General features: G+C 47.2%; 1 protein-coding gene across 1 annotated transcript in view; it reads right to left on the reverse strand.

Annotated features, from left to right (window-relative positions):
• The window catches only part of LOC144173809 (solute carrier organic anion transporter family member 4A1-like), a 41631-nt gene extending 28259 nt beyond the window's left edge, over positions 1-13372 (reverse strand). The window contains exons 1-4 of the mRNA XM_077702066.1: positions 13127-13372; positions 11930-12545; positions 6296-6395; positions 1358-1479 (exon numbers count right to left, since the gene is read on the reverse strand). Of these exons, the coding sequence (XP_077558192.1) occupies positions 1358-1479; positions 6296-6395; positions 11930-12545; positions 13127-13372 (1084 nt within the window). The remainder of the gene's footprint in view (positions 1-1357; positions 1480-6295; positions 6396-11929; positions 12546-13126) is intronic.
• Between the last annotated feature and the right edge of the window lie 11686 nt (positions 13373-25058).

Here is a 25058-nt window from a genome sequence, read left to right on the forward strand (position 1 = left end):
TTAGCACGGACAGGTACCGCCATCCCGCGGAGCCCGATGTAACGAGTGGCGGCGCACTCCCACGGTTGCCTGCATGCGCGCTTCGCCAGTGAATACAAGCAATAGTAATGCTTTTGCGGAGCCTTCCGAGATAGCGAAGAATATTCTCAGCGAGCTCAGCTAAAGTTCTACTCCCCTCACTTTTATCGCGGAATGTGGCCGTACATTGCGATTTTGCCGAATTCGCTCGTTTGGTCGGTCAGTCTGCTGAGGTAGTGGCGAATGGGAGAAGGGGGGCGCAGGATCGGAGACCGCGCATGGTTTTAGAGAGTAATTTTATAGTATTTATTAACAAAGATAGCGTAACGTTGTAGCTTCGGCACGTAAAACACCCAAAATTATCTGGTCGCTGCAGTTCCTGTAACCTATTATATTCATCTGAGAAGAAAAGAACACCGGAAAGGCCAATGCGGGTGTGGTTTGAAAAAGAAATTGCAGAGGATCTCTCAGGATATTCCGATGAGATGAGAAGGCTAACGCACGCGGGTGATTCGACTTCGGTCGCTGACGACTTCGCAGAGATACGGTGGTGCCTCTTCTATACCTCCAACAGGGCACTGTAGTACGGCGATGTTACACTACGGCTACGGCTACGACTCGTAGCCGAGTAGCGCCTCCCCCTTATCATTTGACACTTTCAAACGGCACGCAAAAGTGCGGAAACGGCGCTATGCAGCTAGCAGCTGCGGCCATCGGCAAAGGGGAATTGTCGGTGTACAGGTGCCAACAGAAGTAATTGGAGCACGGGAGCTGTGGCCTAACCGCATAGGAGCGCCATGTAGCTGCGCCGGTGGTGAACTAAAGGAGCAGAGCACGCATGCGCGCCTGCAGACGCCGATAGCCCATCTATACTTCTCAAGGATCTCAACCCACCTCTTTCAACGTGGCTTCGAGCGTTGTTCGCCATAGAGTTACTGTAAGAAACTCTATGTTGTTCGCAGCATAGTGGTATCGGCGATGGCGCTTATAGAAAACCCACCTTAAAATACTAGAAAAGAAAAATTATGACTTCAGATTCCTGTGACTGCGACGCTTCCCCAGCAGCTCGCGTGCGCTGGAAGTGTGTGAGCGACACTGCCAGATACCGCCTCTGCTATCAGCGACATCGCCGAGATTAGTATGCTGCGAACAATGGTCGAAGCCGCGTTACAAGGAGTGGGTTCGTCGGCAAGCTCGAATGCGTGTTCTGCTCATGTCGTTTGCCGCCCGTGCAGCTACACGGCGCTCCTGTTCGTCTCGGCCACAGCTCCCGCGCTCCAATTACTTCTGACGCCACCTGTACGAGTGCGTCTTTCCGACACAAAGGGGGTTGCCTTACTTTTCGTGTGCTTCGGAAAGCAGATTGTGGGCAGGACCAGGGCGTACATCGCCACCGACGCCATGAGGAAGCCCACCCACCAGGCTCCCACCCAGACGGCACTTCCTGGAGTCAGGCCCAGTCTGCGAAAAAGGTCCGGTGAGGACACTGACTCGCAAAAAAGTACGAATATTTTCTTGGAAATTAGGGAAACTTAACACTACTTTATTAAACGGGCTCATGAACTGAAACCCTTCCCGTTCCCCCGAGGTATAACGGGTAAATTAAATACATTGAAAATAGATGTTTGGATTTAAAATTAAAAAATGTAAAGATATGTGTAAAGAGGATAATTACGCAGAAAATGACCCACTACAGAACAATGATGAATACAAAAGATCTAACAGCTATTATCGCGTTATTTGCCGCTGACTTTGCTTCTGCGTGTGTGTGAAATTGTGAAAAAATGTTTGAGGGGTTAGTATTGTTGAATATTAGCGTTAATTAGTATTGTCATTTCTTCTAAAATTTTAATGTTTGGTATGTTTTATTAAATGGCTGCGTAATCCCTATTCTAGAGAGTAGTAAAGACCATCTGCAAGGACGTATGTACAAAAATAAAATTTAATCTTAACGCGAAAGTGTTGTATACCCGGATACACGAAGATTTCGATGACGTCATATCCATTACGGAAAGGACGTCAGCACAACGAACACAGGAGAAACGCCAGAAAAAGTTAAATTGACGCGGATGGTGCTGCCGTCTCGAAGAGGTGAAGCGAAGTAATGTATCATGTTGCCACGGCCTCCACGATCGGCGTCCGGCGTTGCGACGGCGCGCTGCCGGACGCCGATCGCGGAGGCCGTGATGCTGCTAACGAGCGCCGACAACTGGCGCAAGCTGCGTCGTAGCGACGCCGACGGGCGAATGGCGCGAACGCCGCCTGATTTGACGCGAAAAGAAACGCCGGCGGGTAGCGGAACGCATTCCTGCGTGCACTGTTCAAGCTACATATTGTACCTTTTGCGTTACACAAGCTGAGCTCGCCGCAACGCAACCGTTTGCGGTATACGCCACGGATAAGGACCGAAGTTGTCGCACCTTTCTTGAAGCGACCCGCTAGCAGGACGTCGCTCGCCAAACACACCGACAGGACAGCTGACATCCCGCAAATCATGCTCCTTTCGCCGCAGATTTCGCTGCACATGTCACTTTCGTGCTTTACCGGTTCCTATGATAGAGGAATCAAGCAGTTTTTTTCCTCGAGCCTCGTTCTTTATGCGGCTGGCTATTTTGGTATTGCACCAGATCTCTAAAATTGCCACATAAAGAAAAAAGTGGCGCAGCTCGTATTATTGCTACAGCACAGCTGGCGGCCCCTCTTCCTTCGTCGGAGACCCGGCTGCTGCACCTCACACGAATTTCTGAACTTGCTCCTGAAAGCTCCCCATGACTAACAGGGCCGAACCGTATGGTCCGCAGCATTTTACATCTATTCCAAAGCGGACCGCGTTAGCACGCGCGAGAACCCGCCAAAACCGGCTTCGTGAACTCGGCGTCTGTAGCGCGAGCTGTCCTGTGCTCCCCATTTCAGGCGCGAGTAGAACAGCAGACGAGAGATCACGCCACGAACTCTCGGCAGTGTTTTCTCGAGGGCCAAGCTGGCTGACGCCAGGCGCTCCTCCTGCTGCTCCGTGAGGGGCTAGCTCACATGCGCTCGATATTTTGTCTTTGAATTTTTTTGCGAGCTTTTCACGTGGCGCAAGCCTGGACAACGCTAAGCGCTCCTCACGAGCCGCAGGCTCTTGTGTGCTCGGCTGGGCTGAGTTTTCGGGTAACGCTCAATGGCGGAACCAAAAGCGCAAACAGTTCTGGTGTTAAAAAATGTGTGCTTTAGTTATTAACGTGTTTTTTCTCATCTGTTTCTACGCTCTTACCGTTCCTTCCCCTTTGTTAGTACAATCAATGTATTGCCACTCTCCCTAACAGTCGATCCTGCCAGGTACAAGTCTTGAGAATGTGGAATGTGTATCCGTAGGTCGTCTTCAGCAGAATGTTCCGGAATGACCTATAAAAGCGGCCTAATGGGAAAATTCATCGAGTAACGTGGCCCAGCATTCAATTTGAATGAAAAAAGCATCAGTGCAGGGACTCTACGCAATGCAAAAAAAAAAAAAACCATTCCTGCCTTGGTTGTTGCCCTGCCGACGTGCACTTTTTGTAGTCAGATCACATGTTAGACTTCGTCATTCGCCGAATTTGCACACTTGGTAACTTCGATTGCTCATTCTGAAGCATTGGGGTGAAGACGCCCGACGGGGAATTCGTAGAGTGAACGCCAAAGACGGTTTAGGCTACCAGCCGCAAGCGCAGGAAACAAAAATACCTTAAAATAAATACCCCAGAAAGTGGAGGGGAATACAGCCCCGCTGGTAGCGTAGTGGTCATCGCGCCAGGCCGGTATTCCATAGGTCGTGGGTTCGGATCCCACCCGGCGGGCATTTTTCTTCTCCACTTTCTTTTTTTGGAAATTCTTTATCTGTTTCAATGACCGACCACATCCTCCCCTTTGCTTTCCGAGGTTTTCTTCACTGCCAACCCTTATATATATATATATATATATATATATATATATATATATATATAGTCTGAAAAGATAAAAACTCACAGAGCGCGAAAAAAATAAGGTTAGTAGAGACAGAGACAAACGAGAAAGACATAGTAAATAGAAATAAGTTTACTGACGTTTCAGGGAGAGGTACTCTGAAGAAAGGGAGTCCTCTCCCTGAAACGTCAGTAAACTTATTTCTATTTTCTACGTCTTTCTCGTTTGTCTCTGCCTCTACTAACCTTAAATATATATATATATATATATATATATATATATATATATATATATATATATATATATATATATATATATATATATATATATATATATATATATATATATATATATATATATATATATGTAGAACAGAGACGTACGGGACGAGGGATTCCGTAAGGACATATATCAAAGTTGCAGTCCTTATTGCCAGTGCTGTTTGGCGTTTTAACAGTGTTTTATAGTGCCGAATGAGGTCAGATTGCATTTTTTTTTGCAGGAATAAATAATTGAAAACTCAAGTCGAGAAAAAATGCGCCGTTTTTTTTTCCGGAAGCGGGAATCGAACCCACAACCTCCGCATAACGCATGCGGTGAATTATTTATTCCTGCAAAAAAAAATGCAATCTGACCTCTTTCGGCACTATAAAACACTGTTAAAACGCCAAAAAGCACTGGCAATAAGGACTGCAACTTTGATATATATATATATATATATATATATATATATATATATATATTATATATATATATATATATATAGGGAGTAGTAGAACTTTGAAGATGGTAGACAACACAAGCGAAGAAAAACTTCGAACAAGGTAAAAGCACGATTGTGGCCTACGTTTCAGCAGAGAAATATATATATATATATATATATATATATATATATATATATATATATATATACATATATATATATATATATTGTGGGCATTGGGGGTGTACTGTTGTGATATTTATGCGTGGAAGCGACATGACCATTGTTATATCCGGTGTGGAACACGGCGGGGCAATCCCTACCCATCCAAACCCATCGCCACTGTCACCTGTGTATAACCATCATCATCCCCGGACGGTTCCGTCTTTCGGTGGCCTCGGGAGCCAAATTAAAAGTGGTCCTTCAGCATCTATATATATATATATATATATATATATAGTCTGAAGAAAGGGAGTCCTCTCCCTGAAACGTCAGTAAACTTATTTCTATTTTCTACGTCTTTCTCGTTTGTCTCTGTCTCTACTAACCTTATATATATATATATATATATATATATATATATATATATATATACATGGGTGAACACCGGTTATATGCACCCGGGTTTCACGACGGACTAATCGATTCCTGGTGTGACGTCCCCGTAGAAACACTTCATAATCGGTTATCCGATGCAATTTCATGACTGACCCGCGGTATCCGACGACCCACACGAAGTGCGCGACCGACTGGCGGAAGAAATGACAGTTCTTGTTCATAGGACCTTGAGCCCTTTCATTCGGTTATCTCCGGCATAGTTTTCTTCTCCGTCTCATATGTCGTTTCTCTCTTCTCCAGCAGCCGCCCGCTCCTATGCACAATCGCTTTCTCTCTTCACTCGCTGGCGTCTTCTCCTATTGCGCAGCGTTCGCACGGGGAGTATGCTGCCGTTCATTTCTCACACTCAGAAGTGAATCGCCAAAGAGGTTACGCTGACGGGCTTAGGCTACATGTCTTTGTCGTGATCATGTGGGCCATAATTCGCAATGGCTGGCTGGAATCGCAGCAGTGGACTGGGGTACAATGTTTGTTTTTATACAGCGTTATTGGAACCTGCAATGCTTTATTTTTTTTGCATTTACTTTTTTAGTGATTTGGATTTTCGAGCCCTGCAAAGCATTAGTGCTGTATACTGGTTTCTTGCTAATCCGTTGCACGAAACTGGTTATTATGCGTAATTGGGGTTGTTCGTATTTTACGACGCTTTTTCACTGTCCCAAGAAAGTCGCATAATCGGGGCTCTACTGTTCTTCATTCGATGACACTGTACTTAGAGTTACAAGGCTGTGCATGGATGCCGTGCATTTTGTATGGTAATTCTGCGTTTACGTTGGGCTTACATGCTAATTAATAATTAGACACAAACCTCGTCGGGTATTTTACAACTTTTTTTCACGCATGCGATGTGTGTACGAGTAAAATGCGTGTGAACAATACAAGCGTCATAGTGCCTTCGAAGGAAGCTCAGTAACGAAAGCAATTGTAACAAAAGCAAGTACATAACAAAGGCAAGCGTAAATACCCACAGTTTCTGGTACATATTGCTAGTGGCACCGATACTAGCGACTGAGCACAAGAAAAGGTGCTTACGGTTTCACGTCCCTCGTGACGTCGGTGTACTTTGACAGGAAGTAGCCCGCTGTCAGGAATCCGATACCAGGGCCGACAATTCCCATAGAAGACATTGTTCCTGAAAATAATTCAGTAATGCATGGTTAGATTGTTAGAGCAAGGCACGGTCAGAAGTTGTGGGCGCACAGAGGGCCCCAGTTGCCCATGCACACAGTGGCTCTACAAAGGAACTGTTCCTTAGCGCATTTCGCGCGTGGCTCTCGGGAAGTCTTAACAACCGAAAAATTTTATTCATACTTCTTGGAGCTTTGTGCCGCTTGAATACCGAATACTTCAAATGTTCTTTAGGTATTTTTGTGTTATTGATACTGCATGAGACTGAATACAGAATTCTTGCCCGATTGTGTTTGGCGGTGGTGGTTAGCTGGGTGATTCCTTTCCAGAGCAACTCTTTCATTAGACGGTTCACTTGTCGTGACCAGTGACTTCCCAAGAAAAAAGATAGTTAATACCTTGGTCCCATCCCGTTCGGTAGCTAAAACGACATCGTCATTAGTAATGGTGAAACCTCGATGACTACTTGTTTGCCACGCACTAGACACTGACTATTATCGAACAGCATTGATGATGAATAATGATAGCAAAGTTGCACGAAGAAAAATTGCCTGTACAGTCGAACTTCGTTATAGCGAACTAGTATCGGGGCAGTAATTTAGTTAGTTATAACCGATATTCGTAGTAACAGTAGAGCTAAAAATCGGTTAAACCCAATCGGTAATCTGGCTCGCGCCAAACTCGATACAAAAAAGCATTTTTAGACGTTCGAGCCGAATATAAGCAAAGTAACCGTTACCTTTCGCCTTGTGGCTTTCAAGCTCAACGAACCAAAACATGAAACAGGAATTTACAACAGAACAATGTTCATTTGACAAAACAGGCGTGGTTCCTATTTTTTCGAGGAAGGATGTGATCTTTGTCTGGTGGCTATTCCAACCACTGAGCAGGATGAAGTTTTCCTCAGTGTCCACGAACAAAGGGGCATTTTCTACGTCTGCAGTTTCGAACTTCGGGAATTTTTGCAAGTAGCTTCTTTTCAGCTTACTGTTCAAATGTTCATTGGTTATATCCGATAGTGCGCCAGGCTCTCGCAGTTTTCCTTTCGTTATAAAAAAATAAGTGTTGTGGAAATTAAACGTGACCAACCAAATTTTTTATTTAATTCGCTATAGCCGATAATTCGCTATATTAATGTTCGCTATAACGAGGTTTAGCCGTAACTACAGATGTGTCTACTACAAAGAATTTTCCTTTGCGGTAATGGCATTACCTTCGGAGTTACTGCTCCGGATTTCGCACATATAGAATGTATAAATGAACGAAATAGGTCTTTTGTGTGCTTGTGCACACACACACCGACACACGCACAGGCACAGAGGCACTAATTTGTATTTCATCCCGCATTTCCTTGCATATAAGTCGCACTGTGAGATTGGTCCCAAGCTTTGTAGGTTGCACCCCTTACGAATTGCCTTTTTATGAAAACCTTTCGTAGATAAGTTTGCCTTTTCATAAGCCGCACTCGCGTGCTCGGTTTTCTGCACCGGTATTTCCGCATACCTGCGTCGGCCCCGCCAAATATGCGCGAATGGTGGTCAGTTTGGGTTTTGAGAGAAAACTGCCGCCACGATATCTATCAGAATTAACCTCTGCTGGATTATGTCAAGGACATTTCAAACTGAAGCAAATCCTTGGCAGAAATGAAGATAAAAATGAACGTAGGAGGCTTTCTTGGCCCGACTGCTGGACGTGAATACGTCAGACAAACGCGTCAAATTCGTCCCCTTCAAATCCGGTCACACGTTTTCTTAAATCAGCCACTGCAGTGATCTGCAATGTGGGACAAATTGACTTAAGGGGTGACAAAGCACTGCGATGTGGAACCAAACCTCTTGCCAATTTTCCACTGTCTATCAGGAGCGGCGGGACCACATCCATCTTCGCCACGTGGATGAGGACCCGGATGATGTTCCACTGCTGTTCATACGGAGCAAGATAGAGTCAGCTGTAGGTCCTTCGACGTGTACCCGCATATGGACATGAAGTACGCTGGAATTATAGGAACAAATCGCATGGTGGAGTCTGGTGAAATGGGTTGATAAAAATGTGTTGAGGGAGCTGGTACCCATGCGTGTAGGGGGGATTGGAGGGAAAAGGAGGAGTTAATTTATGACCCACTCATGATGACCCACACATAGCCTCGAGTGCTATATTACAGAAGGAAAGCACGATACGGTTGACGGTTGTGCACGGCTGCGGCAGCGAAAATAGAGCGGTCGAGGTCGCGGGTTCGTTTCCCGGCCGCGGCGGCTGCTTTTCTGATGGAGGCGAAAAGCAAAAACGCCCGTGTGTTCGAGATTTCGGCGCACGATAAAGATCCCCAGGTGGTCAAAATTAATCCGGAGCTCTCCACTACGGCGCGCCTCATCGCCTCCGTTGCGTTGGCGTGTTAAACCCTACAATCAATCGAAAATAGAGCGGTCGCGTGAATACTAGAAGCTTTTACCATACGCAGCAAGTGCATGCGCAAGCACTGCATATGCACCTTGGTAGACCAAAATCGTAGTATAAACGTCGCAAGGGCTGTTTCGAGCCGGTTGCTTCTTGCTGGTTTAAGATGACACCAGAAGTCACGAGCTATGATATTCAGTTGCTTCGTGCAACTCAGCCCATGAAGTTACCGTTGACGCTTATACCATTTCCTGTCCTCTGTAACTTGGCCTATGGTTTAACGTTCTGCTGTTCTAGGAATTGATCACTCCGACCTAGGAAAGCTTCTTGGTTCAAAATTTGAACTGTTCCTTTTTTAACACGAACGTGTTTTATGCCGGGGATCCATCAAGGTCTGACTGACGTCATACCCGTCAAGGAAATGACATTGCCAGGAAAACGCGGCTTCGCCAGGTTTTGAACCAAGTGCTCCGTCGCCGGAACGGGATGTGCCAGGTGCTTTACCCACTCCGCTACGAGCTGAGCGCTGACAGCCGTATGAACGCGTCATATATCCTTCCTATAACACCCTCTATTTCGATGGTGCTTCCGTCTAAGAGATGTGAAGTGAAGTAGGGCATCCTTGGTGCTAATGAGCGCCGACAGTTGGCGCCAGCTGATCTCGTCGCAACGCAACCGTCTGCCGTACACTCCAAGGAGCACGGACGCAGTGGTCGCACATTTTCGAAAGCGACGCGCCAGCAGGTTGGCGCTCGCCAAGCACACCCACATGACAGCCCCGCAAATCATGCTCTTTTAGTGCAGCGGAGCATGAGTTCACTAAACGATTCGCTGGCAACCCGTTCGGTTTCGTTCGCATGGTTTGCAGGCTCGTGTGGTTTCATTCTGGTTTATGCAGTGCTCCGGCGTGTGCAATCGACTGTCTAATGCTGATAAGTCTGATGGTGCCATACCGACGAAATATAAATAGTGATGTGCACGTTCATATCAATGTAGAATAAACATTAAGCTGATCCTGTTAAGGCACATCCCACTTTCGTGCTTTACCGATTCCTATGAAAGAGAGATTAACCATATTTTTTTTTATTTTAATTTAAAAAAGAAGCCTCACTGGAGTCTACGCTCACAGCAACAGTTTACTGCTTCAAAGGCAACTTTGCTGCGGCAGGTCTCCCTGAAAGCGCTCTCGCGTCCAAGTCGTACGCGAGGAGAAATCGAGTTTATTCTCTGAAACGCAAGGGTTCTTTTTACTTGCGATGACTGTTTCATCTTCAAGTGTATGGCTGGTTCGCGCCAATTTAAAACGAATAACGCTACTGTGTGCAATGCAATGCCTTTTCTCAGGTAGCATTTTGTATTATAGTGAATGGCACGAAGAGGCTACGTCTACATGCGCCGACCTTCGACGAAATTTATCCACACATGGTCAGAAACTACATGAAGATAATCGTCAGCAGACGGAAAGCTCGAAAGACTGTATGAGACAGTTTTCCTGTTTTTTTTTTGAGAAGTGGGGGTATGCTGTCCCGCTAGTAAGTAATGACGCATTTTGTCGCGCTTTTTGTTCCCACGTCGCACTGTTTTCGACATGAGGTTTTCTTTTTTTGGTTTACGTGCTTATTTTGAATGGCCTATATATAGTATATATAATTTGAGATTGTGTGGATCAAGCTTGTAGGTAGTCAGCACTTATCTCCGTCTTCGTTCCCTGTTTTTATAACGTGCATATATGCACCCAACTCGCCCAGTAATTCGGCGTGATCCTCTCCGGTTGACCCCTCGCCTAAAAGTGGTGAGGGATTTGAGCGTGTAATCACTGCTAAATGCAAGGCGCTGCTTTTTAGGGGGCGAAGCACCTCAGGACCTCCTTTGCCCGGGGCTTGACGTCCGTGTACACAGTGTTGCGCATGCGCGAGCAGCATTGGATTGGATTTGAATTGGATTGGATTGGATTGGATTGGATTGGATTAAATTGAATGGTATCGGATTCGATTGCATTGGAATGGTATATACATAGGCGTCGTCACACATTTACATGCGCGAGTGGGCAATGTACGGGTGATTTACGGTAAGAACGATCCCCAGTGCTTCGCCCACTCGTCCTGATTCACTTCGTGGAGATGCGTGAATTTTTTGCCTCGACTAATGGCTTCTTTATGTTCTTAACTCTGGTAGCAATCCGAATCATACATCTTCACTTGTAGCGTGTCCATGGCACTCCCCCGGTACATTTTATTCAATGGCCTGTCCGGATATGTTCCATCTGTTCGCGTTTATACTTTAACTGATGTTAGGTTATAACTGGTCATGAACTTGGACTGTCATTAATTTAGTGTATGGCATAATTATATAATCCGATGAGGTCTGTGCCTAAATTAACTTTCGGTCTCTTATATTTTTAGATTGACCCCTGACTTGGTCATATGCAACGCTTTTAGTAGCTTATACCAGACGGACGGGGAGGAAGCAATCACACAGGAGGTTCCTTGTAATCGTACAATGCATACCACTATTCCCCTTGCTGGCGACATTTTAACACCCCCCTCCCCCCCCCCCCGCGTCATTACGTCTGCCTCATGCCTGCGGCCTCAGAGGAGTTTGAACTGCGGCCGACCAGCCAACCACGCGATCGACTGATGAAAGATTAAAAAAAAAAATCCCGGGCCATCTTCACTAACGTGAAACCTGGGGAGGGGCGAAGCATGCAGTGTACAAGTGTATCCTTGGGGCCTTGACATTTTTGCCAACGGAGATGAAGCCGTGGGGGGGGGGGGGGGGGGGGTAGAGGTATGCGGCTGTGCTATAAAAGTCTCTTGTCCTTGAAGTACGGAGCACTCTAGCGCGAGGCACCAACGAGTGTCCCAGTGTTTTTTTAGTACGCGTTACGAAGCGCTCCAGTGCGAGGCGTAAACGAGTATCCCGGTGTTTTTTTTACCACGCGTTACGTTCTAGAGCGAGGTGAAAACGGGTATCCCGGTGTTGTAGTACCATGACTACATGAGACGACGATTACGACGACGACAGGAGACGCCAACAGCCTCCGCCCCTTTGGGGCTTCGCGCCTAAAACTCGTTGGGTTCGCCTTAAAATGCTGCTACCCGTCCAAGAACATTGGGCGCAGTGGAACAGCGGAACAGTGTTCACCGAGGTACGTGGAGACCTTCCTGGAAGGCACATTCTCGTCCATGTACGTCACGCTCAGGGTGAAGAAGGGCGTCGAGCCGAGGCCGTTGATGGCGTGCGCCGCCATGAGCAGGAAGCGGTAGTTGCGGATGTTTCCGTGCTGGCACATGTCCGCGGGCAGGGCCCCCATCGGGCACAGGTCCTGGATCTGGGAGCCCCACGCGTACGCGGGCGCCAGCAGATGCGCCGAGGCGAACATCAGCGAGCCCGTGCCCACGGTGAACGCGCCGAAGGCCACGAACATGGGCTTGCTCCGGCTCGTGCCCAGGAAGGACACGGGCGTCACTGCGATCACGTTTGCCACGTTGTAGCTGCTCAGGATCATGGCGCTCTCGAAGCTCTTCAGCTGGAAGCGGCGCTCGAGCGTGGGCAGCACCACGCTCACGACCCCGTTGGTGAGGAAGTTGTGCACCAGCATGACGAAGCTCAGGTCGGCCAGCACGAGGGGCAGCCGGCACAGCGGCTGCAGGCAGTCGGGCCGAAACCCGAGCAGGCCGCACCGATTCTCGGGGCCCGATCGGCCGAAGTTCACGTCCGCCGGAGGCACGGAGGACGCGTGGTCAACTGCCATCTCCGCCTGCCAGCAAAAGCGGAGACAGTGAGAGCCTCTAAACGTAGTTTAGAGCAGAATACCGAGGGACCGGCCTTTGTCTGACGAAAGTCGGCCCCTCGACTGAAACCTGATTAACATGCGCTCTCTATCCTTGGGGCCCTACCAGTACACCCGTGAATAGTTTCATCGTCAGCAGTTGGCGTAACACCGACAGCTGCCTATGTACGGCCCTGTTTGCGAAAAGGCGGCCCATTCATCCGATGTGCTATCCATGCGATGAGATAACAATGCCTGCCGTTACCAACGCTATTAACATCGGGTTTACTATACTAAATTTGGTCGAGCGCTCCGATGATTTTGCTTATTTCGGCTCGTTAAGCGCATGTCGTGTTCCTTCTCACTTGAACCTATCCTTGAAAGCAGGTAACCTATTTGTCACGACCACTGTGACGTCGTAATAGGACTTGAATGCTCGCTAGTCAATTATGAGCTACAAATAAATAAATACTGTGCGAAAAACAAGGGCGTCATTGTTTTTCCCGCTGTAGTCATTTCTTTGTTACTCCGTGGCATTTTCAGCGGTCCTAGCTAGTTGTACCCCTCACCGCTAATGCTCGTGTCTCTGGTTTCTCAGCTACTTTGCGGACGTCAGGCTTGGGAGGACCCGCATCCTCCGCCTTCGAAGGGGACGGGTCGGCGTGTTGTGCGCCAGCGGGTGCTCCAGCGGCGGCGCTCGGGGCGCTGGCGCCTGTCTCTCCTGCCTTGTTGGCTGCGTCCGTCGGGGTCAGCACCGCTGCGCTCTCCGCTGCCACCGGCGCTTCCGCTTGACCGGGTGCCTCCTGCTCGGCCATGCCGTCGATTTTCCTCCTCCTGGGGGCTCACGTGGGAACGGTTGAGCCCAGTGGTGCCTCAGGCCGTCCTTGGTGGGAATGTTGAAAAAGCAGTGCAATGTAACAGCTGTTGACACAAGTGGTCACGGGAGGTTCCCGTTTGAACCCATTCCCATTTCGCCCTTCCCGGTTGTTCCGTCCCGTTTCAACCAGGCGCAAAACGACCTTCCCGTTTCGCCCTTTCCCACTTGGCCCGTTCCCGTTTGAACCCATTACCATTTCAACCTTCCCGTTTGTTCCTTCCCATTTCAACCCGGGACGGAAGAACCTTCCCGTTTCGTATTTTACTATTTAGTCCGCTCCCGGAATAATGTACCCAGTTTATGAAACGTTACAAAAACATTTTCCATATTGTTTTTCATTTGGTTACAATTCAAGTCATACCAATTAACAAATATTTTAATCTTTTAAATTAACAAAGCCTAACAAACAAATTAACAATTAACAAATTAACAAACAAATCTTTTAAATTAACACGCCAATTAACAAATTAACAACACATTAACAAATTAACAAACACGTTGCTTATGAAAACGAAAACAGCAAAATACCTATATGCACTTAACTAAATGTATTTAGGTCGCGAGGGTCGCCCTGCGTCCGCCCTCGTTTGCACTTGTTCGGTCGGCTGACTCTCGTCTCTAGTTTCTTTAGATCCACCCCCAAAACACCTGGCCCTTAAGTTTTATTACATTAAAACGACGCCATCATGGCCGTATCCCGAAAGAGTGTGAGGAGGAACTACTAACACACACGATCAACCAAAGGTTTATACATAAACATATATTTTATCCACACTCTAGAGCTAACTTTAACTCAAGCTTCAAGATATTCCTCAAAGGACGAGTAAATAACTAATAAAAACACATATTTCAACCCCCCCCCCCCCTCCAGAAAAGACAACAAATGTTAAAAGTGAACTAAATAACTCAAAACTATCTGATACTTTGTTCCCAAAAATGATAAAATCAAAAAGCCCAGAAAAGCGCCGCGGAAGCACAAATAAAAAATCGCAAAAACACCCTCACTACGAAAGAAATCGTATTTGGCGGACTAACACATTTAATCGTTATAATAGCGCAAGTGTACATCAATGTCGAAAAGAAACAGATGAAAACTAAAAAATATAAAAAGATGTATAAAAATAAAGTAACCCTATGTATCTGGATACATATGTCACATCTGGCTATAAAAAATCGCAGTCATGGAAGCGGAGAAAATTATAAACTTACTTTGCGTTTTATTGATTCTGTTTATTCCCGTCACTCTAGTATACTCAATTTGCATAATAGAGCAAACCTTCAGAAACTTAAGCAGCGCAGGGTCGTCTCTAGCCTAATTTTTTTTTACTATAGAAACTTAAAATTGTCGCGGGAATACTACCTCCAAGGGCCTTTCAGACGTTTAGCGAGAAGACATCATAGTAAAAATATTAGGCAGGCAATCAGCTGAATTACTATTCGAAAGTTCTCTTTGTTTCCTCGTGCAATTTCTTACTGGGATAAGTTAACTAAACGAATAGGAACTCGGTATCGTTAGAAGAATTTTCCCCACGTATTGGAAATGTGTGTTCTGCTTGAATCGTGGTGTTTTAAAATTGGAATGCATTACGAATGCATATCGTTGTTCGGACTCCTTTCTGTTCGGACCTCTTTGCGTCTATTACATATTTATGTCTTTTACTTATTTGTGTTGGGCGTTTTTAAACTACGGCAACCAATACTGATGTGTTTTATGTTCACTCCTGCATGAGCCCGAGCATTCCGTAAAGTATCGGTAAATAAATAAAAAATCTGCCCATTACTCACGCAGGAAAGACATTAGTAGCCAATTCTCAGATTTATGCACATGTTTTTGCCTTTTTAAAAGTCTCTCCTACGGACATCTTTGATCTAGATCTCTCGAACCCGAAGACAAAGCTACGCTCCAAACAATGAGCATACGAGTGGCTGATAAATAAATTTCTGCTGCACGTACGAACACCAACTGCAGAAAAATACAATGCGTGCATTACTCAAGATATTGGGTATCTTTCTAGTACACTTTCGCCGCTACAAATTTTGTGTCAAGAGGGCAGTATCGGCCTAAGGCATTCGGAAACTTTTATCGGCCGGAAATATCGGTCGATTCCGGAAAATTTCCTGCATACAAGTTTTCAGTGCATGACCAGTTGCTTGTAAGTACATTTTGGAGAACAGTTTCGAAGACGGTAACACATATTTTCAGTAATACAAATGGGTTGGAACGATGCGGGCTCAAATGAGAAGGGAGCGGGTTGTAACGGAAAGGGCGTTTTGGGAACGGGCTGAAACAGGAAGCGCCCAAGCGGGAAGGTCGTTTCGGGAACTGGCGCACACGGGACGGGTCAAGCGGGAATGGGTTCTTTCGGGCTACACCCGTGGTCACAGCCACTTCATTTTGTTAGTACTCTTAAGTGCTATTTCAGAGTTTTAGACAACACACAATCGAGTACTCCCGTTATAATAGCAACAGACAATGAGCACCTCGGTAGAGCCCTGTGATTAAAAAAAAACACAAAACAAAGAATAAAAAGGAAGCAACAGGCATTGTTTGCTTGAGACTTACTCGTTCAGACTGCTTTCAACAGCTACTGTCGAACGATTAGGCTGAAAAAAATTCGAACCAGACGTGAGTAACACGCCTGGAAGAAAAGCCTACCAATGTGGACGAACTGCATGGTGCCAACAGGTTCGTAAATTATTACTACGGTAACAGTAAATTCAGTTCCTACAATGTCATTGTTGGGACCGCTTTTTTACAACATGGGGGATATAGTCAAGGGCTTAAGTATTAGAAGCCAGACAACTTACTCTCGAATGTACACAAGTTGTTTATCAGACAAATAGCTATAATCGTATAGGCGACAACCTAGATTTCTATCAACCCAGTGAACCGGCTGAATTTAGTAAATGACATCAAACAATCGATCTCATTTACGCCATCAATCAGGTAAAAAAGCAGCCTGTTTCGTATAATGAACTGTCTTACATGTAATTTATTAATTACGAAAAAGCTTTTGATTCAGTCAACACTGTTGCAAAAGTGGAAGTTTTCAGTGACTCGAGAGTAGAGCATACGCACATAGAACTATGGAAGACATTTAAAGCAAGTGTACAGTCATCGTAATGCTTCATAAGAACTGTGGGACGTTTCATACTTGGAAGGGTGTGAGACAATGGCCCGCTAGCGTGCAGAAATTACTTGCAGCCCATATGGAAGGGACATTGAGGAAGCTTGAGTTGGATAAGCGAGGAATACGAGAAAACGGGAAATAATTGGGTGACTTGAGAATTTTGGGTTTCATCTTCTTGCGTGCAGTGAATATCGGAAGGAGACTCGGGAATAGTTTTTTTATGAACTGCACTCAGAAGACTCAGTCGTAGGGCTAAAGATAAATATAAAAGAATTATAAAAACATTAAACAGACGTGCAGAAAGTTTAACCATCAGCCCAGGTTACAAAATATTCGTCCCAGACTCTTAAGACTGTTTCGTGTATAAATTCGAAAGCCGAGAAATGGCGCCCGAGCACCCCACCCCCTTTCCTGCACTGCACAGTTCCGTGCCTGAGATTCGCTACTGTCCCAGTTGCGCAACTTTCACAGTCGCAGTTCCGCGACTGTCACAGTTCAGCTCACGCGGCACTGTCACAGACAAACACTCGTGCGCCGAGAAGCAATCTGCGTATGCGATAGACGAGAGGCTGATGGCACCAAAATACCGCAGCTAGCGCTCCACCGCGCAGTTTACGCCGCTGTACGTTGACTTCTCGCGCTTGGTAAGGCTTGTAAGGCTTTCACCCTAATAAACCAAGAGGTGCATGAAAATATCTTAGACAGGCAGCCTGTTTTGACCCAAACCACTGGACGAAGAGAGATGTAGAATTACCAGTGAGTTCTGCAAACACTGCGGATTAACGTACAGTAGGTAACTTCTGTCACTATAAAGAAAGGTGCACAATCAATGCGTACTCCGGGGAATAATTTATGGGGCACAAACTTGGGGCTTACACAAAAGAACGAACGCGAGAAAAATTAGGGCATCCCAAAGTGCCCAGGAAAGCGGAATGATGGGAGTTACGATTAGGGATACGAAAGGATCTTCTTGGATTAGGAGAAAACTCGGGTGGAAGACGTCCTAGAGGAAACTAAGGTCACGCAGATGCGCTGGGAATGTAATGTAGAGTACTGAACAGTGGATTGACCATCAAAGTAGCAGAATGGCTACTGTGTGTTAGACAACTACAAATAGACAGAACTCGTTGGAAAGATGAGGTAAAAAACTTCGAGGACAAAGAATGGATTCAGGCATCGAAGGACAGTAGCAGTTAAGAGTAAAAGGGAGACCTTAATACAATTGAACGCAGGTTTAAACATTTATAAGCGCTACCTATCAGCTGGCCCATTTGCCAAGAAACTACTTATTCTTATTTTTAAACAAGGGACATGGCCTCACAAACGTAAGAGCTAGGTTTTTAATAAAAACAACGTATAAACCACGAAACTACGAATTTGATAGATAATCAGACGTGGCCACCCGCGAGCCACTACAGTGTGCTAGACCAGTGGTTCTCAGCCGTTACCGCCCCGGGGACCCCTCTGGGTCTTGCGAAAGGGACGGGGGACCCCACGATGGAGCATATATTGATCGGTGTCGTAATGTCAAACAATTTGTACTTGCAGCTTACATCGCTCACACACTTATCCGATTCCCGCCTTTTCTGCTTGACGTTAATGACGATGCGCGTCATAATGCTGAACAATGTGCTCTTGAATCTGAAAGTCTGCCTTTTCTGTGTCTGAATTCAGCATACCCCTCTAAAGTTGTTAGAATATGTGCTACGCGGAGAAACTAAGCGTACACGTAATGTGGCGAAGCCACCTTTTTGCATTGCAAGAAAGTGCTAGTTAGCAAAATCGAGAAAAATATGGCGGGAGGGGGGGGGGGGGTAGCTTTGAGCGAGGCTTGGCGGACCCCTCAAATGCTCTCGCGGGCCCCCTCGAGGCCGCGGACCCCCATTTAAGAACCACTGTGCTAGACTAATCATTGTCGTGAACCCAAACACATCAGCCACTACGACATAGTCTACATCGTCTTCGTATGAAATCGGTCAAGAATCTAGAAGTGGTAACTTTTATTAAATATGAGCTGACACCACAGCATGAGCAATGACTGTGCGTGCTATGAAAAGTGAAATCACTCTTTTTGCACACAAATTCAAAGAACCTCAGTGCGCTCGTTCCTAGGTTCCGTGATATATTTTACTTACGATATAAAAAGTGCAGAAGAATCTTAAAGAAGCTTTTGATGGAGGAAACGTCCTTAGGATCGCCAGGGAGTCTCAAAAAACCGCTATTCCTGTGTTGGTGAGTGTAGAGGAGAATGGAGTGTGCTTGATGAAGTGAGCCATACGCCAGGGTTCGAATCGCACTTGGCTGTGTGCGGAGGCCTAGACGATATAGAGCTGCTTGAACCGCCTTGGTGGGGCTGGGCTAGCAGGACACACGTTAAATGCCCCGTTCGCTCGGAAAGTGCACGCTGATTTGGCGGCAACGCCCGTCGACCGCCGGCGTCATTGGGCGTAAGTAACCGGGGGCGTGGTGTTGGTGAAGCACCCGCTCGGCGCACCAGTCACTTGAAAGCAGCGTTCCTGTAGCGAAACGTCGTCGTTTCCAAAACAGAACAGAAGATCAGGGTAAGGATCTCTGTACTCGTTGCTTGTGCACGTGGTTCTGTGTTATAACTGCACTCGCCATGTGGGTTTGAGTTACTCGTAACCGTGTATACAGAAAAACATTCATAGCCCCCATACGTAATAGCTCCCTAGGATATTTTTCAGTTTAGTGCAGTCGAGACATCCTTCACAGCAGTTCTGTATCATAGGGCTCAACATCGGCTGTCACCATATCATCTACATTTGATGTTATGAGCAGCGCTAACCTCAGCAGTTTCGTATGAAAGCGTCATTGACTTTCGCTATTACGTCTTCTCGGGTTGTAAAATAAGGAGCAGCAGTTTTCCTTGACTTTTTCTCACCACCGAAACGGAGGACAGCGTCTTTTCAACTTCATGCATAAATTGAAGGGAACGTCAACAAGAACCCGAAAATCCCTGTTGAGGCATTAGGTCCTCCAACAATGAACAAAAAATGAGCCCGAAGTCCTGAAACTAAATCAGATCACCGCAAGTTATGTCTGGCCGTTGAGTCTGTCGGGAAAGGTGATCCTTTTCGGTGCTGTCCAGTTGTGCGACAAAGCTGGCGGTGCTGCAACCGTGATCCGTGTATCGAAATTAGAGAGTTGTAAAATGCGGTCACTACTTACGACGGTTAGGCGGACCCCAGGAGAGCGACATCGCCGGGCTGCCCTTTGGTCGGTATCTACTTCTAGGTTTCGTCCTCCTCCACCACTGGGCTTTCGTACACTAAAGAAGGAGATTGGGCGCCGGGAAGGGATGGCATGACGTATCTGTCGTTGATCGAGGAATAAAAAAAAATCTTGAATAACGAAAAAGATTGCAAACGAATCGCATTAGTTTGAAGAACGGGAGTACGAACGAAGGAGGCAAGATAGGCAAAGCTTAGCGCAGCATGATAAAAAAAGAAAAGACGTGAAAGAATGAACAGCGAAAAAGGCGTGTCCGAGAAAAATTACTCCGATTTTTTTTTTTACTTTCTTTCAAGCTGTTCGGAGTGCGATTAGCCTTACAGATAATTTACACCTATTTTCAACGCAGCCACTATACCGATGTGAAAGAGAATGAGGAGAGATTCATGAGAGGTCTGGTCAGTTATTCTTTCCCTGGGTGCTTCCGTCCTAGGATATTGCCACAGAGGTGTTGTGATCGCCTTTCACTCCTTTACTGCGGCGACAGGCCGGATGCCCTGCTAGACAGCTATGCCTTCATTCGAATTTTTTTCTTCCTGGCAATCCTGTTCTATACAAAGATTTCTTTTTCTCCTCTGAATATTTTTCTCGTACTTCACTTTTTTTTCTCTCTCAAAATAACCCGGGTCACAGCCTAATCATTACAGGCAGCTTTTTGGCCAATCCCTCGCGTGGGTACGCGCCATGACTTAAGGATTCAACCAACCAACCAATCAGAAAGTTCAAAGCATGTAATGAATGTTTTCCTTACGGACACTTGCCATGAATGATAACGGCTTTAAAAAAATCGCGGCCGATACAAATCCCTTCCTATTTAAAATTGGACGAGCTTCCGGCCCGGTGAGTACAAGAGCTCAGTTTGTAAACACGTTGACATGTTTTATGTGTTTGTCCTTGCTACGCTGTTTCAAGATCAACGAAGAAGGTATCGGTGCGTCTACGCTTGGAAATCTTGCTGAGAAGTTCTTGGTCCGTGGGCACCTTGTAATATAGCTGCACGGGCAACAGAAGTCCTATCGTGTTTTCATGGGGCGGTGGATTTATTAACTCTGTAGACAGTAAAACACGGAGCTGTTCCAATCCTCGTTTGGGTGCAGCACTGACGTCGGGCAACGTCAGCCAACTTCTCGTGCGTGCCAAGGGCGACACTGTCACCCTACAATAAACTTTTCAACTTCTCTAAATTATTGCTACAGAATTTGGCTTTTGTGAACCTTCGCAGATTTCTTATAAGACTGTATAAGTCGGCAGGTGGCCACTTCCGATGCTTTCATTTGTCACCAAACCTTGACGCAGCATTATGATATCCAAATCACACGACGTTTCGCGCAGATGGATGTGGCGCAGTCCATGTTTAAGATCCCTAATCGAGCGTACTTTTTGCGATGCTGTCGTATAGCTGCTCGAAGCCTGGCGGCGGTTTTCGGGCAGTATGGATTCCTGGAATGGAAAATAGAATACAATCGCTCGATGGCAAAGTGCACGATTTGGTGTGTAGGCGGTGATAACCTGAAAGTCTGCGGCATTGCGTTTTACCGTAGACGCAACGCACTCGTTATAAAAGCCAGGCCGTAAACTGCGGGAAAAAAAATATCAGGTCATGACAAATCACAAGCACGACCCTGCTATGGACCATACCGGTTAGGGTTTATAAAAGCAAATAGACAGAAATTCCAACCTCGCAGCGCAGGTTGGGTTATTATGTGAAAATTAGTAGTAACCGGGGTTTACTCACAAATTGTCGCAGATCAGCTAGGCGTGAACACAGTATAGATGCGTTCCATTGAAATAAGCTCGTCCGGTTCCGGATATTTTGTGAGCGCATTGCCACGCCAGGGCTGAAAACCAGTACTGTATGAGGGGAGCTGGAGTAGGCCTAAAATGCATGGACAAATAAAGGCGTGAGAGAAGCCGAGGGAGACCACATGCCATATAGCGGCACGTGTCGTGAGATGTTTGCAGTTTGGGTTAACTGATTTGGCTGCCGGCTTCCTCGGACTCCCTGAAGAACCTCCCACGCACACCGTTATGGGGCTGAGGACTGCTAAACTACATCAAAACCAGGGGAAGCTACGAGGAGGTACAGCCTTAAAGCCGCAACCACATGCAACGTTTTGGTCGCGTCTTGCGGCCGTCTGCGGCGCCTGGCGCCGACGCGGAACGGGCGTTGGAGAGGGCGAGCAACCACATGAGACGCGCGAAGAGCGCTTCTCCGATCCAAGTTGCCAGACTTACTTTGGTAAAGGCAGCATCGTTCTGTTTAAGTCATTCCTAATAAACTGAAGAATAATCAAAACTTCAACAAACAAAACACGTTAAATTGATGTTCTAATAAATAAAGTGCTATGTTGTGTTGCAATTGGACTGTCAAACTTATTGCCATGTTGCGTGAGGAGGGGGACCGGAAATTGAGGATAGCAACATCCGGCGCAGACGCCGAAAACGGACCGAAAATCTGGGATGCGCAGACACCGGCGCTCCGAGCGCGTTGCTGTGTATTTGGTGGCGCGCGCTGAACGCGCGTCGCCGCGGACGGTCTCCAAACGCGACCAAAACGTCGCATGTGGTTGCGCCTTAACTGTTACTCGGTAGGCGAGGTAGTAGCGGCGGGCTGCCCTATAAATCATCAATTGCTGTCCAAAGGGTCGTTGATCTTGGTGCCGCATTGAGCCGAGTTTAGACATAACGGCCGCTTTGGCCTCTTTGTAGTCAACTTCATTCAGGCATTCGTACATGCAAACGGTGTTGCGATTCCGCCTTAAGCATACAGGCAGCCGATGAAGATGTGAACGGGGGAAATCCAATCGGCTGTCCGCCAAGGAACCTCCGTTCTGGTGCTCTGAGAGGCCACTTTCGTAAAGTCACTTTCAAGAAGTCGCTGAATCGCTGACCCCCCTCCCCCCCCCCCCCCCAAAAAAAAAAACGGTGGAATTTAGGAATACTTTAATATGATATTGCTAAAGGAGCGCGCCCTATTAGGCAAATACGTGTTAAATTTATGTAAGCCCACTCGGGTAGGCAAAAACCTGTTAAATTGGTCTAGTCCCCAGCCCACACGGGTATTGGAGGAAGTGAAGGGGAACACACCGCAGCCCAAGCTCTCAACTCCCGGGCCTGTCATGCCAGCACTGCCGGCCACGCAGCCGGATGAGCTGTGACAGCCTAGTCACGTATAGAGGCCTCCCGGAACATTACCGCCTCTCCCGGTGCAATACCCCCCCCCCCTTCTCCCTCCTTCCCGCCACACACTCATTCCTACTTTGGCGTCAGCTTGAAGCTGAATACCTCATTTGTATAGAAATACCCCATCACATTCGCCCTCACTATATCCCACATCACTCTGCGAGCACTGCAAAGAAGGGGTCCAAGTACATCATCATATGTACGTCTGCAAATTCGACCCCTTCCCTCTCAGTGGGAAGCAACGCTTGGTTGTTCTAACCTTAATCTCCAAAGGAAGCTCGCGTGTCGGGCAGCCATATTCGCCGAAGCAAAGCACAATGGTGTTCGGCCACCACGCTGCAATAACCCTTTGTTTAATAAAGGTTTACCCCTCCCTCCTTCCATGGATGCACATGGCACCACGTGTCGGGGTTTCCCCAAAAACAAGGGGTTCTTTACAAGCACCTGTATCTACCCGTTTTTGAATGATGGTGCGTTATAGATCCTATAAACAGGTACAGAAGTTTGATGATACTCGAGAAATACGTTCTTCTCCTGTCCTTTGTTGAACACTTTCATCCCGCCATGGCCAATCGAGACCACGCCGAATGTGGGTTACCGGCTGGTTGCAAATTCATAATACGCAACACGGGATACTTACGATAACAAATGCGACGCACGCACGCAAAAAAAAAAAAAGCTCTGCAGAAATTCTGAGAATTGTCTACTAATGCGTAGCATTGTTATGCTTCCTGTCTAGAGAGTGAGTTCTTTACAGCCAATTTTTTTCATTTTTTTATATTCTGTCCGACCAATTATCTCCATTTACGCTATTATAACGATTCCAGGTATTTTACCCGCAAAATACGCATTTTTTGAGAATGAAGGGTGTTTACGGTTTGCCATTATCATCGTGGTGAGCACCCCCGATCCCCGCCGAGCGGGGCTATATGTCAGCATGCAAGGCCTCTTCATAGGAGGCAGGAATTACAAGGTCAGCGCGTATCAAGCGGCACACGAAGACACCGTGAAGGGTGTGATCAGAGGAATCGCGATCGAGGACTCCCCCGCCGAGATCAATGCCAATATCGTAAATGAGGCGAACCCTCTGGCATTACAAGCACACAGAATCGGCAACACGACAGCGGTAATCGTCCTGTTCGAGGGGCCCAAGGTCCCCAACTATGTGAAATACGGCCCGATTCTCCTGCGGTGCGGCCTGTATAGGAAGCACTTCGATGTATGCAGACAATGCGGAAAAGTCGGCCATCGAAGCGACGTATGCCCCTTCCCTGACACCCGAGTATGCATTGCATGCGGCGAGGCTACCCCTAACGCGGACCACGACCGCCATTGCACGCCTAAATGCAAGCTGTGCGGCGGCCGTCACGTGACCGGAGCTCGCGAGTGCACAAACAAGTTCAAGATGCCCTATGTTGTCAAGCGCCGGCAGTGGAACCGCAAGATGGATGCTCTAGGCAGCCAACGCTTCCCGGAATACAACACAGCTGCCGATTTCCCGCCATTGCGCCCTGCATCGCCCGAGAACACACGAAGAAGATCGCGGTCGCAAACGCGCGGCAACAGTGGACACCGCTCTACCAGCAAGCGCAGCACAAGTCGCGCCCGACAGCCGTCCGTAACCCGTGAACGAGTCGCCTGGGCCGATACCCTCAAAACACCCAAGACGCCTGTACGACCATCCCAAACGGAGGACACCGCAATGAAGGCTCTCCAGAACGAAAACGCCCAACTACGCCAGAAGATCACTGAACTTGAACGCATGAACGCGGACATCAACACGAAGCTGAACCGACTCCTCGCCCTACAGCAGCAAGCGCCCTCCGAACGGCACTCATCACCATCAGGCAACCCGCCGCCCGCAGAGGCAGCCGCCTTGGAGGCACGACCAGAACAGGACCCACGAAGTCAACAGCGGGAAGCGGAGCCGACACCTAAGCGCAGGGCACTCGAGGCCGCCAAGGAACGGAAGTTACTAGTACGGCTTGAGAACTTGGAGGAACGCACCGACGCCTTCATTAAAATGTCAAACGAGCGCAGCGCGCAGTTAGAACAAAC

The sequence above is a fragment of the Haemaphysalis longicornis genome, unplaced genomic scaffold (assembly GCF_048455015.1).
Source record: "Haemaphysalis longicornis isolate Haplotype H1 unplaced genomic scaffold, Haemaphysalis longicornis Haplotype H1 scaffold_3, whole genome shotgun sequence".
NCBI classification, from domain to species: Eukaryota; Metazoa; Arthropoda; class Arachnida; order Ixodida; family Ixodidae; genus Haemaphysalis; species Haemaphysalis longicornis.